Here is a 15,224-nt window from a genome sequence, read left to right on the forward strand (position 1 = left end):
GACTAACTTTATTTATCGTGCACTTTGCAGACCATTTACATTCACAGACAGCCATATTACACACTGCGTGAAAGGGGATATTCGAAAAAGCATAATAGGTGCACTTTAAGAGCAAAAAAAAGTCTCCATTTAGGTAAACAATTGTTTGTTTTTACTACCAGTGAGCTAAATCTGATAGAATCCTCCTGTTGAAGACATCCTCAAAGATACAATTATTAATATATAAAGTAAATAAGGTTTAGTATTAGTCTGTAATCATTATAATTAGCTTTGTAAAAACTCTAACATCTGTAGAGTATAGCTATACACTCGTGTGTAGGTGTGTGTCATACAGGGAGTGTAGAGGTGTGTCTGCAGTTCATTAGGGTACAGGTCTCTGTCAATGGCACCATCATCTTCTCCTTTATCCAGCCAGCGGCCACATGGAAACCGCAGAAGCTGACCCAGAGACGGAGCATCGATCTCCACCCAGTCCAGAAACCAGCCTGGAGAGCCACCTGAGAAAACAGGGCAAACCCCGCCCCACACACACACACACACACACACACACAAACACGTACAGTATACATCCACAGAGACACATGCACACATACACACACGTACACTGTAAGTAACTGTCTGTAGGATTCAGTCACTGATACACAGATTCATATGGACATAAATAAACCATCATTTTCGTTATGAATGCATAAACCTCAATGAATTCATTATACAAGCACAAAAGATATGTTTTGCCAAATGCATGTTAACTTTTTACCAAGTTTTGTAAGTTTTAAATATACTCTAAAATACAAGGAAAGATATATTTTGGATCAGATTGTAGATTCAGTCAATTTCAATAAGTTAAACATTAATAGAGTGATATTTGCTGTGAGTGTGTGCACGTGCGCACCTGCGTTGTCGTGTCCGATGCGGATTCTCTTGAGTTTTCCGATGTCCACAGCCTCAATGGTGAACTCCTCGATCATTCCCAACTCAAACTTGTTCTTATGGTTCTTAGAGGACTTTAGATTAATGATCCCTGGCACAAACACAAACACACTTTTCCGTAGCTGAAAGGCGAATAGTACTAAAGAAATGCAATGCTTCCATGTTACCTGTGTCATCTTTGGTTCCGTAAAGAATGGTGTAAACATTTGCATCTGTCCCAGCGTTCTTCTTCTCCCCTGTTTTTACTCTCATTGTGAATGTGGTTGACATGGCTACACACACACACACACACACACACACACACACATAATCAATGCATGAATGCTATGAACAAATACTAAAAGGTTAAAGCAGAATGCTTGTGTAACATTCAGAACCTTTTTGCTCTAATCCAAGTTGAGCAGGTGATGACTCGTCTTCTTCATCTCCTTCCATCTTCATGAAAGCCTCGTCCACAGGCACTAACTCACGGCACAGCTGCCCGTCGTCCTCGTCAACTGCCAACCAGCGCTGACATGGAAAAAAATACCTGAACACACACAAACACGGTCAACACACCGCACACGAAAGAGAAAATAACAAATGAGATCTATTTAACGTCTCAATTGTTTCTCCATACACAGTAATGAGATTAGATTAAGCAAATTGAGTCTTAAAGGGTTAGTTCACCCAAAAATGAAAATTCTGTCATTACTCACCCTCATGTCGTTCGACACCCGTAAGACCTCCGTTCATCTTCGGAACACAAATGAAGATATTTTTGTTGAAAGCTGATGGCTGAGAAAGGCTTCAGATAGGCCTCCATTGGCATTCAGTACATTTACACTCCCAAGACCCATAAAAGGCACTTAAAACGTCGTTACAAATTCCATCTCACTACAGTGACTCTACAATCATTTTACGATGCGACAACAATAGTTTTTGTGCGCAAACAAAAATCAAAATAACACTTTTATCCAACTTGTTCTTGTCTTCCGTGTATGCCTTCACGACGCATGCGCGAGAATATGACGCAGATCCGGCGTTCGGACACATGACCCAGAAGCGATTTGTTTACAAGCAGAGGAAGACGCGCGTAAACTTAGCTGTTGAATTCTACATTGATCGTGCTTTAGGTCTCGGTGTAGTGCTCCAAATGGGGTTAAAGTGTGCATTTCATGGATTCCCGAACACCGGCGCTACGTCATATTCTCGCGCATGCGTCGTGGAGGCACACAAGGAAGACAAGAAGAGGTTGAATAAAGTCGTTATTTTGATTTTTTTTGCGCACAAAAACTATTGTCGTCGCTTCGTAAAATGATTGTAGAGTCACTGTGGTGAGATGGACTTTGTAACAACGTTTTAAGTGCCTTTTATGGGTCTTGGGAGTGTAAATGTACTGAATGCCAATGGAGGCCTATCTGAAGCCTTTCTCAGCCATCAGCTTTCAACAAAAATATCTTCATTTGTGTTCCGAATATGAACGGAGGTCTTACGGGTGTCGAACGACATGAGGGTGAGTAATTAATGACAGAATTTTCATTTTTGGGTGAACTAACCCTTTAAGTATCACATTTTTAATTTGAAAAATCAGTGTGTGAATTTTAACGGCATCTAGTGATGAGGTTGTGAATTGCAATCACCCAAAGCTCACCCCTCCCTTTGAGTATTAGGTCTCTGCAGAAAAAAAAGTGGGCGTTTCTAAATCTGTGGGTGTTTTCAAACTGATGGGTGTTTATAAATTACACAATGAAAATGATCCCCTTCACCTGACCCCACCCCTAAACCCTACCTACACTGTGACTTGGGCAAATCACATAACGCAGTGGAAAATGCCTAGTGCTCTATAGACCAGTTTGTCCGTTTAGGGCTACTGAAGAAACATGGCGACTTCACTGTAAGGGGACCCCGCATATGTAGATAGAAATGGCTCATTCTAAGGTGATAAAAACATAACGGTTCATTATGTAAGGTCTTTATACACCACTGAAAACATAGTTATGTATATTATGTTGCATTTCTGTCAATAGATCCTCATAAATACTACACACTGCACCTGCACCTGCACCTCTTTCCAAAACATGGAATTTTCAGTTATTTGTGTGAAAACCCTTCCCCGCCAAACACGGAATTTTCTAGGTTTCTGTGTTTTCACTGTTATGCGCTAGGGGGCGCTATTACACATCTTCTGAAAGAGTACAGAATCTCCTGATTAAAACCCAGGCGAAGAAGAAGCAAAAAACTAAGCGATCGTTTGCAAGAAGATACATATGTAAAATAACGTCATCATCAACATTAAACATCATATAAAACAAAACTGCCTAATGTTACTGAACGAGATGTCGACCCAGGACGCTCTCTAGGACTGTGAAAGCATTAGGGGTGTTGATGGACTCGATCTACTCCATCTGTGTTTGATCATCGCTCTAAATCTGATCTGGATGTAGTCTTCGACAAAAATTTTATTTTCTCAGCTTTTTGTTCAAAATGTTGCTTTTTACCCGTATTTAAGTGTTGATAAAAAAGGAATGCATTAAGCTAGAATTAAAATATATATATATATATATATATATATATATATATATATATATATATATATATATATATATATATATATATATATATATATATATATATATATATATATATATATATATATATATATATATATATATATATATATATATATATATATTCTGCTCTTTCTTTTGATATATTGCCTGTTCAGATATTCATACAACAAAATATTCTATGGACCATTACATTTTTGTTAAAGTGATCAAAAACCCTGGTGGTGGCTGGCGGGAAAAGAGTTAATGGTATTGCATTGGACTAAAACTTACTCACATATTACTCAGGGTATAACTACTTCCCAAAAATTTTAGGATAATTTTTTTTTTACTTTTTAGGGATTTTTTCCACCTTATTGTGTTCCCAGTCAAAAATGACCGTCCTACAAATCATAGTTTATAAATATTTTGTTATGCTATATTATCACCAAAGATTGAATTTGATATTTTTGTCAACTCATTTTTGTTCAATTAGGGCAGGTTTTGTATTTCTTTTTTTGTGGATAATTTTGTCAATATTCAATAAAATATGAAAGAAATGTATCACACTAGTGTGCTTTTGTCAGGATTCTGTACTTTGTCATGTCTCTTATTTTGAAATCTGCCATTCGTGAGTTCATGATCTTATGTAGTTATTTTCACGGTCTTTGTAGTTCTTTCTGTTCATGCCAGTTAGTTCAAGGTATCACTTGTTATCCTTTTGTTTTCTTAGTTATTTAACCATGGGCTCAGTCTTGCCTCTTGTTCCTTTGTTCATGCCTTTCATGGTTCATGGTGTTATGGTCAAGAGTTACGTTTCATGTCATGTATTCCACGGTCAAGTCATGGATATGTGTCATGTTTTGAGCCATTAAACACCTTTTTATCTGCATTTAGATCCAGACTCTTGCTTGACCTTTGATGTAACGTTGCAGCTTTAATATTTAACCAGGACGTTTGTTTTGAAATGCTTTTATCTTGTACAAAATGGCACAAAGTCACACTTGTGGTGTTCCATAGTGTGATAACAATATAGTATATTAATGATACTAAAATAACACTGCTCAGAAACCTCATGTCTCCTCTAGAAGATCTAAACGATGCCTCAAATTATGCTTAGGTTTGCTTGATAGCAAAGTCTGCAATCAGAAGTCATAAATCTCAATATGTACTCAAACATTTCTTATCTAACATTCCCATGATTGAAAGATCTGAACTGGTAACCACATTAATTGTTTAGCTCTCTATTCTTACTATACATCAACAATTTACTCATCTGCATCTATTTTCATTTCTCCTAAGGCAGGGGTGTCCAAACTCGGTCCTTGAGGGTCACTGCCCTGCAGAGTTTAGCTCCAACTTGCCTCAACACACCTGCCTATAAGTTTCTAGTATCCTCCTTAGTAAGACCTTGATTAACTGGTTCAGGTGTGTTTAATTGGGGTTGGAGCTAAACTTTGCAGGACAGTGGCCGTCCAGGATCAGGATTGGACACCCCTGCCCTAAGGAATTTTACAAGAAACATCTGAGACAAAGTTAATACTTAAATCAGACATAACTGAGAAATACATTAAGGCCTGGTTTCATAGACAGGGCCTAGATTAGGCCTTAGTTTAATTACGGCATTTAAGTAGCTTTTATAAACGTGCCCTAGAAAAAAGAAAAAAAAAAACATTACTGGTGTGAGACAAAACAATGACACTGACATATTTTAAAACAGCTCAAACATGCATTATAATCTAGGACTAGCTTAAGCCTGGTCTGTGAAACCGGGGGGATGTGTTTTGAGATATGTGCACGACACTTACATTGTTTCATCTTTTGTATCAAAGATCTCAACGCGGTCCAGGTACCACGCAGCGTTCGCCTGCTTGTTGTCGTGACGAATCCTCAGTTTCTTCAACTGCCCCAGATCCATCCCCGTGATCGTGAATATGTCCTCCTGAAAATGATCCGCGTTCAGGTGCATTCTGTATACGGTATGAATGTGTGGGTGTGTTGTATTCCCATCACCTGTCCGCGCTCAAACTTGTTAAGGTGGTTTGACTTGCGTAGTTTTCTCTCGCCCGTGTCGCCCATTTCTCCATAGATGTTGACGTAAACACCCGCATCGGTTCCGGCCCCCATCATATTCCCAGTGACCACATGAACTTCATATGAGTTTTCTAAAACACACGAGCACACAAAAGTGTTCTCAAAATGCAGAATTGAATTTTAAAGTGCCCCTTTTATGCTACTTTAAAGTTTCCTAATTTATATTAGAGGTCTCCTAAAATAGGATTACATGCACAAGGTCAAAAAAACACTTGAATTTTCCCATATCATACATTGCACATCGCCAGCAGCCATATCGCCCTGTAGCCCAAGACTGGTTTCCCACTGAAGCTAAGCAGGGCTGAGCCTGGTCAGTACCTGGATGACCAACTGGGAAAACTAGGTAGCTGCTGGTAGAGTTGGCCAGCAGGGGTCGCTCACCCTGTGGTCTGTGTGGGTCCTAACACCACAGTATAGTGATGGGGACACTTAAAAACCCAGGATGTCCTTCAATAAAGAGTAGGGGTGTAACCCCGGCATCCTAGCCAAATCTTCCCATTGGCCTCTGTCCATCATGGCCCCCTAATCATCCCCATATGTATATATATGTATATATATATATATATATATATATATATATATATATATATATATATATATATATATATATATATATATATATATATATATATATATATATATATATAATATAAATATATATATATATATCAACCCTATATACAACCCCAAATCAGAAAAAGTTGGGACAGTATGGAAAACGCAAATAAAAAAACAAAGAAGTGATTTATTAATTTACTTTGACTTGTATTTCATTGCAGACAATATGAACAAAATATTTCATGTTTTGTCTGGTCAACTTCATGCCATTTGTAAATATGCATCCTTTCCTGTCATTCAGACCTGCAACACATTTCAAAAAAAGTTGGGACAGGAGCAATTTAGGGCTAGTAATGAGGTAAAATGGTTAAATAATGATGTGATTTGAAACAGGTGATGTCAACAGGTGATTGTAATTATGATTTGGTACAAAAGCAGCATCCAAGAAAGGTATAATCCTTTAGGAGCAAAGATGGGCCGAGGATCGCCAGTTTGCCAACAAATACGTGAGAAAATTATTGAAATGTTTAAAAACAATGTTCCTCAAAGAAAGATAGGAAGAGATTTGGATATTTCACATTCAACAGTGCATAACATAATTAAAATATTCAAGGAATCTGAAGGAATTTCAGTGCGTAAAGGACAAGGGCGCAAGCCTAAGCTGAACAACCGTGATCTCCGATCCCTCAGGCGGCACTGCATCAAGAATCGTCATTCATCTATAAGCGATATCACCACATGGGCTCAGGACTTACTTTAGCAAACCTTTGTCAAGTACCACAATACGTAGTTACATCCACAAATGCCAGTTAAAACTGTACTGTGCCAAAAGGAAGCCCTATGTTAACAGTGTCCAGAAGCGCCGTCGACTTCTCTGGGCTCGGAGGCATCTGGGATAACATATTATTCTTGTCCTATTATTTATTTATTGTCCTATTATTTCCACACAGTGGAAACGTGTACTGTGGTCAGATGAATCAGTATTTCAGGTATTTTTTGGGAGGAATGGACGCCGTGTGCTCCGGACCAAAGAAGAAAAGGATCATCCAGAATGTTACCAGCAACAAGTCCAAAAGCCAGGGTCTGTCATGGTATGGGGTTGTGTCAGTCCCCTTGGCGAAGGTAACTTGCACTTCTGTGAAGGCACCATTAATGCTGAAAAGTACATAGAGATTTTGGAGCATAATATGCTGCCTTCAAGAAGACATATTTTCCAGGGACGTCCATGCATATTTCAACAAGACAATGCAAAACCACATTCTGCACACATTACAAAGTCCTGGCTGCGGAGGAAGAGGGTACGGGTACTTGACTGGCCTGCCTGCAGTCCCGACCTGTCTCCAATAGAGAATTTTGAAGCGCAAAATGCGACAACGAAGACCCCGTACTGTTGCCCACCTTAAGACTTGTTTGCAGGAAAAATGGGACAAAATTACACCTGAAACACTTCATCACTTGGTGTCTTCAGTCCCTAAACGTCTTTTAAGTGTTGTGAAAAGGAATGGCAACATTACAAAGTGGTAAATGCTTTACTGTCCCAACTTTTTTTTAAATGTGTTGCAGGTCTGAATGACAGGAAAGGATGCATATTTACAAATGACATGAAGTTGAGCAGACAAAACATGAAATATTTTGTGTTCATATTGTCTGCAATGAAATACAAGTCAAAGTAAATTTAGAAATCACTTCTTTTTTTTTTTATTTGCGTTTTCCATACTGTCCCAACTTTTTCTGATTTGGGGTTGTATATATATATGATTGGCTTCATCACTCTGTCTCCTCTCCACCATCAGCTGGTGTGTGGTGGGCGTTCTGGCGCAATATGGCTGCCGTCGCATCATCCAGGTGGTGCTGCACATTGGTGGTGGTTGAGGAGATTCCCCCCTTCTATGTAAAGCGCTTTGAGTGCCTAGAAAAGCGCTATATAAATGTACCAATTTATTATTATTTACCTAACTTCTCAAAAAGTCTGAAAATGGTTAGTTCGAAGATTTGTTCTCTCTAAACCCCACCTTTCCGCGAGCTTGCTCTACTCTGATTGGTCAGATGGACCAGTCGGTTGTGATATGCATATATTATATAACAAAAGAGTAAACAAGTGTATTTTATTATTACATTAAATTGATCTAAAATCAATTACAATCATATTATTTTAATATTATCAATTCAAATCCCACTCAGACTTTACGAGGAAAACATTTGACAAAGATTTAAATGAAATAAAATGCATTTAAAATTAATACATTTATTAATAATATGATATTATAATTATTATTTAATCAAAATGTATTTTGAATATGTTTCATTCATTATTTTTAATTAATTGAATAAATTATAAATGTATTAATTGATTTACATTATATAATATACATATAATACCCTCTAGGTCTTCGTAATCCTCAGCACACAGCTCTACGAGTATCTCTCCATCTTCTTCCCCACGAGCGAGCCACCGGCCACATGGGAAACTGAAAGATCGAACGACCTCCTTCAATTCACCTGGGGATTCCTCTTCTTCCTCCTACACATGATTGCAAAAAGTAAATAATAATCGATCAATATTCGTTTTTCAATAGCTGATTTGTCAAAATTGTACATTTGGTCCCTATTAAACAAATACTTGCTGGACTGGACTAAAGTTACTCTAGACTTAATTTAACTCTTACTACTTTACTACTAAATATACCTTTTGTGTTTAGAAGCAAATAGCTAATGGCCACATGTCAAATTGGACTTTCCCCAAACTGACCTTTTTCTTCTTTTTCTTCTTTTTTTCTTTCTTGTCCTCCTCTTTTTTCTCTGGTTTGACCATTGCCATGACCAGCCGTTTAACGTCCACTTTATCCAGAAACCATCCAGCCCCTATTCCCGATCCGTCATGGCCGATCCGGATCTTATAGACCCGCCCCACATCAAGGGCCTCAATCTTAATCAACCAATGAGAGAGTATTCTACTCAGACACAACCAATCATATTCCAGAAACGTCTTGTAGCTTTTAAAATAATCAGTAAGATTTTCATTTTAAAATGATAAATGTATTAACTCACCCTGAAGATCTCAGTGGTTCCTCTCTCGAAGTTGTTGGATCGGCTCTTGAGCCGTAATAGTTCCGTTTTTCCTTCTTCACCGTAAATCTGTAGGAAGACATTTGCATTCGTCCCTGCTGCCCACACGTCTCCTGTCACTACGGTAACCTCATAATTGATCACTGCCGAATAGAAAAACACTGATTAATCATTTTTTATTCCCAGTAGCTGATCTGTGAATTAATTTCACTAATTCCACTCATAACAGTCACATTTTGAGTGCACATATTGAAATAGCATGTCATGGGTTTGGGGGGGAAAGCATTTGTGAAATGTATAAATTCAAATTAAATACATACATTTCTCTATCTCCAGCGTCTCACTTGGGTAGATTTCCACTTCCACCTTCCCATCAGCCTCGTCCTTGCAGAGCCAGCGGTGACTGGGGAACATGTACTGCAGCCCATGCACCGGCACCCAGATCTGAACGCTGTCCAGAAACCAACCAGCTCGCAGGCCCTCATTAGTGTGGCCAATCAGCAACCTGCTTACCTACAGGACCCTCCCACAGAGCGGAGGGGAATCACGATAAATACACAAACTCGGCAGATTCATCTTATTACATGAATACAAAGTGTGAATGCTGTTGTGTACGAATGTATGAAATTATGTTTATGAATTTTATTCATCATATTTCATAATATGAGGAGCCACAGCCTCACACTTAACACAATTTCTTTGTGGATAGTTGCATGGTTAGTATGTACCTAACCGAATAGAATAGAATAGAATAGAATAGAATAGAATAGAATAGAATAGAATAGAATAGAATAGAATAGAATAGAATAGAATAGAATAGAATAGAATAGAATAGAATGGAATAGAATAGAGCAAATGTAAACAGAACAAAATAGAACAAATTTGAACATTAGAAAGAATAGAATAGAATAGATTGAGTTTAAGAAAATTTGAACAAAAGAACACAATAGAACAAATGTAAACAACAGAAATAGAATATGAACATTAGATAGAATAGAATAGAATCTGAAAAATAGAACACAATAGAACAAATGTAAACAACAGAACAAAATAGAATACATTTTAACATTAAAAAGAATAGAATGAGTTTAAGAGAATTTGAGCAACAGAAAACAATACAACAAATGTAAACAACAGAAATAGAATAAATATGAACATTAGATAGAATAGAATAGAATATGAAAAATAGAACAATAGAGCAAATGTAAACAACAGAACAAAATAAAACAAATTTGAACATTAGAAAGAATAGAATAGAATAGATTGAGTTTAAGAAAATTTGAACAAAAGAACACAATAGAACAAATGTAAACAACAGAAATAGAATATGAACATTAGATAGAATAGAATAGAATCTGAAAAATAGAACACAATAGAGCAAATGTAAACAACAGAACAAAATAAAACAAATTTGAACGTTAGAAAGTATAGAATAGAATGGAATGGAATAGAATAGGAAAAATAGAACACAATAGAACAAATGTAAACAACAGAAATAGATTAAATATGAACATTAGATAGAATAGAATAGAACAGAATAGAATTTGAAAAATAGAACACAATAGAACAAATGTAAACAACAGAACAAAATAGAATACATTTTAACATTAAAAAGAATAGAATGAGTTTAAGAGAATTTGAGCAACAGAAAACAATACAACAAATGTAAACAACAGAAATAGAATAAATATGAACATTAGATAGAATAGAATAGAATATGAAAAATAGAACAATAGAGCAAATGTAAACAACAGAACAAAATAAAACAAATTTGAACTTTAGAAAGAATAGAATGAAATGGAATAAAATAGGAAAAACAGAACACAATAGAACAAATGTAAACAACAGAAATAGATTAAATATGAACATTAGATATAATAGAACAGAACAGGAAAAACAGAACACAATAGAACAAATGTAAACAACAGAAATTGATTAAATATGAACATTAGATAGAATAGAATAGAATAGGAAAAATAGAACACGAACAAATGTAAACAACAGAACAAAATAGAAGAAATTTGAACATTACAAAGAATAGAATAGATTGAATTTAAGAGAATTTGAACATCAGAACACAATAGAACAAATGTAATCAACAGAAATAGATTAAATATGAACATTAGATAGAATAGAATAGAATAGAATAGAATAGAATAGAATAGAATAGAATAGAATAGAATAGAATAGAATAGAATAGAATAGGAAAAATAGAACACAAACAAATGTAAACAACAGAAATAGAATAAATATGAACATTAGATAGAATAGAATAGAATATGAAAAATAGAACACAATAGAGAAAATATAAACAAAATTTAACGTTAGAAAGAATAGAATAGAATAGAATAGAATAGAATAGAATAGAATAGAATAGAATAGAATAGAATAGAATAGAATAGAATAGAATAGAATTTCAACTTCAGATTGAGTGAATGGGACTAACCTGATCAGGTAGCATACCTTGCCAATGTCAAAGGTCTCTATTGTGAAGATGTCCGTCTGTCCCGTCTCAAAATAGTTGCCCAAGTCGTTATCGGAGACGACCAGCAGCATCTTGTTGGTGTCGCCTTTCTCTCCGTACAGCTTTACGAACACCTTTGAATCTGAGCTGGCACCATTAATACTGCCTGTCTTTATCGCAATATGATAGCCAACAGCTGGAATAAACACACACGCTATTTCAGCCTTCCATGTCGAATCGCATTGAATCGTATTGTACTTTTAGTGATATTATCATCACCACTACTCATGTTGCTAATACTAGCGATTCGATTAAGCCCTGTTTGTGCTACAGAGATGAATGATGCATTATATCGTGCAGCTTGCTGAGGAGGGATGTGTATGTTACCTATTTGCACTTTATTGGTTTAATCATTGCACCATTTTTGTACGCGATTTTGTTTGTATGTGTGCGCACTCACTGAACAAACGTTGACCATCATCAGTAGGAACTAACTCTCTCACAATCTGTCCATCATCTTCATTACGATCCAACCACCTGAGATGAGAGAGAGAGAGAGAGAGAGAGAGAGAGAGAGAGAGAGAGAGAGAGAGAGAGAGAGAGATACAGTAGGTGAGCATGTGGGATGAGAGTGTGTAAGCGTGTGTGTTATATAGGCGTGTGTGTAACCGAACTCTCTCGTTGGTGTAGGTAGGGTTTCCTCTGCACTCTTTAGTGTCCATTAGTAACCAGAGTCTGTTTTCTCAGCTACATAATTGACTTAAACACCACTCTCCCATGTTCTTTACCCGGCCAGACACACGCACATATGGGTACGCACTTATACTGCTATATAAGCTTGGAATATACTTTTCCACAGATAAAAACATATTATTCATGGTGTCTTGTCAGATTTTCTTGCCTGTAACATGGGAACTCGATGGATGACGCCTCAGGCTGCCCCTCCTCTCTGACCATCACCTTATCCAGGAACCAACCACAGCCTCCGCCTCGTCCATCATGACCAATCCGAACCCTCTTGATCGGTCCCAGTGTGACCGCCTCTATCAGAAACTCATCAGCCTGAGACAAAAGAAAAAGACTTACTATTCCTGCAGTATATAGTATTCATTCTGTGCAAAGCACACTGGGTTCTGTATATATATATATGATATTATATATTATTATATATTATATATATATATATATTTGTAATGTTAAATTAAAGGCTGCATTTATCTGAGCAAAAAATTATGGTATCTTATTTGAATTTAAAATGTATTAATATTTTAAAATGTAATTTATTCCTGAATTTTCAGCATCATTACTCCAGTCTTCCGTGTCACATGATCCTTCAGAAATCCTTCTAATATGCTGATCTGGCCAAACGTTTAAATGCTAGCATATACAGTGTATCAAATATTTCATGCCAGCAAGTTAAATGTCATTACTCACGTTTCCTTTCTCAAACTTGTTGACATTGTTTTTGCTCATGAACATCAGGCGCTCTCCGGTGTCTCCCAATTCACCAATGACGTTTAAATAAACACTGGCGTCCGTTCCACTTCCACTGATGTTTCCCGTGCAAATCGTCACGCGATACTTAATAACTATTAATTGTCAAAAACAAAACAAAAATCGAATAAATCTTTACCTTTGTTTGTAAAATGTGCTTTTTTTAACTGTAAACTATTAATATAATGCATGACTGTGATTGGGATTATATCTTCTATTAGACCAAAACACGTAAAGGTTATTATTTGGTTCTTTGAAGTCACTTACGTTCTGCAAAATAAACTTATTCTTATTAAAGGGGTCATGAACTGGCTTTTAAAAAATGTTTATACTGTTGTCTGAGGTCAACTTATGACGTTTGATGTGGTTTTTACATTCAAAAACATCATAATTAATAAATAATAGGCAATTTTCTACCCTGGTTTTGAGCCTAGCTCTTGAAACACTCGGTTTTTATGGGCGTGCCGCATTGAAGACTTGGAAGTAAATGCCCACTGCTATGATTGGATAACAGTTTTGCATATCATAATGAGCTTCGGCTCCCCGTCAGTACATGTGGATATTATCTTAAAAACCTGTAGAAAAATGGCAACCGCAATGACACAGGGCTAGCAATGTCTCATCCACCCGCAATTAATTGGAATGTTATTTTTCATCACTTGGCCCGCCCGATAGGTGGATATAACCGTTAACCGCATCACTAACACACACACATCTGCAAACCTTCACTGCAGACAAATCAGCATGATCAAAACTTCAAAACTGCAATTGTTGTTTTCCTTCAAGTATCAAGTCAAGAGAGTGGATGACGCACATCAAGAGAAGAATGTTATTTCACTATTTAAGATAAGCCCGACTGGAAAACACATAGCCCCGGGACGTCGGGCTTTGTGAGCCCTGGCCCATACATGTTCTAGTCTGATCCCGAATCGCAGGACAATGAACCAACAACACCTCAAATACAATGGATACTCCAGCCTGTGACGATCTGTAACAATGCAATACTGTCACATATAAAAAAACATGTTTTACTCACATAAGTGTGTTGCATCATTCCTGTCAGATCCAATAAAGAAGGCACAGCATCGTTTTTTAAAATCTCATCCTGTCTGCAAATCCAATCTTGTTTACAAACGAATCCCCGGTGAAATGATTCAAATGTGTTCCCCACGTGAGCTGGATAAGAATAAGGTTCAACCATGCATTCCTAATATTGGAATCCGAATGAAGTTTATGCGGCATGTTTACTTGGAAGTTCGATCCGGTTTAGCTCCACGTAGCAGGCCTCGACATTAAGCTTGATCACGTGCTTGTCTTTCCGACAAGTAAATCTGTCATTCACTTGTCCGAGTAAAAAATGTGCTTGTCTGAAAAAAAAAAAGATTTTTTGTGTGTGTTTAAAATTTATTCTGAAGCAATATTCTCACCAGTGCATATTTGTGATATTTTTACCTTTTATAAAGGGTTTCATTTTTCCCCTAATCTTATTAAATATAGGCAATGCTTCAGCTTTCCTTTATATTCTTAAATTTGATCAATAAATTAAATTGGAAGACGACACTGGCTGTTACCAATCAAATTAAATAATTTACACTGAAAAATTACAACTGCATTAAATAATGTTATGAGATTTTTTTTATATTTTTTTGAATATACAAATAAGAAAAGTTGGAAAGAATATTTAAACATGCAAGAATGTCGATTCAAGAATGAGGCAGTCATTTACGAATAGGTCATTGAATCTTTGATTCAACCGATTCATTCAAAACGCTGAATCATTCAGTAACACGCTGTTGCTGTGACACGCGTCTGCTGTGATCTTTTGGAACTATTTTCGCTGCTGAAATAGAACAACACTCAATATTGCATCTAAAATGTAAGTGACAATGTTAATAATTGTTTATGGAACTGTCATATGAAATCAGTGTCATTTTCAGTTGTGATGTTATTCAGGAAAACAGCACTCTTGGTAATGTGACATTGCAACTGTATCATATGTTATAAATATCAATAAACTCCACATTTCTACCTTTTTACGGCAGTGTGTTAAATGAGTTTCTGTGTGAGAGGCGCACACTTGTTTGGATTTC

At 36.5% G+C, this 15,224-nt stretch overlaps 1 protein-coding gene across 1 annotated transcript in view; it reads right to left on the minus strand.

Annotated features, from left to right (window-relative positions):
- loxhd1a (lipoxygenase homology PLAT domains 1a) overlaps positions 1 to 15,224 on the minus strand; it is a gene marked incomplete at both ends in the record, with an annotated part of 58,820 nt that overhangs the window by 27,438 nt on the left and 16,158 nt on the right. The window contains 14 exons of the mRNA XM_079834610.1: positions 333 to 497; positions 893 to 1,021; positions 1,098 to 1,202; positions 1,308 to 1,459; positions 5,267 to 5,400; positions 5,472 to 5,623; positions 8,490 to 8,631; positions 8,860 to 9,036; positions 9,159 to 9,319; positions 9,497 to 9,689; positions 11,640 to 11,836; positions 12,101 to 12,177; positions 12,542 to 12,702; positions 13,075 to 13,229. Coding sequence (XP_079690736.1) covers positions 333 to 497; positions 893 to 1,021; positions 1,098 to 1,202; positions 1,308 to 1,459; positions 5,267 to 5,400; positions 5,472 to 5,623; positions 8,490 to 8,631; positions 8,860 to 9,036; positions 9,159 to 9,319; positions 9,497 to 9,689; positions 11,640 to 11,836; positions 12,101 to 12,177; positions 12,542 to 12,702; positions 13,075 to 13,229 — 2,100 coding nt within the window. The remainder of the gene's footprint in view (positions 1 to 332; positions 498 to 892; positions 1,022 to 1,097; positions 1,203 to 1,307; positions 1,460 to 5,266; positions 5,401 to 5,471; positions 5,624 to 8,489; positions 8,632 to 8,859; positions 9,037 to 9,158; positions 9,320 to 9,496; positions 9,690 to 11,639; positions 11,837 to 12,100; positions 12,178 to 12,541; positions 12,703 to 13,074; positions 13,230 to 15,224) is intronic.

Source organism: Gobio gobio, assembly GCF_949357685.1.
Source record: "Gobio gobio genome assembly, chromosome: 14".
NCBI lineage: Eukaryota > Metazoa > Chordata > Actinopteri > Cypriniformes > Gobionidae > Gobio > Gobio gobio.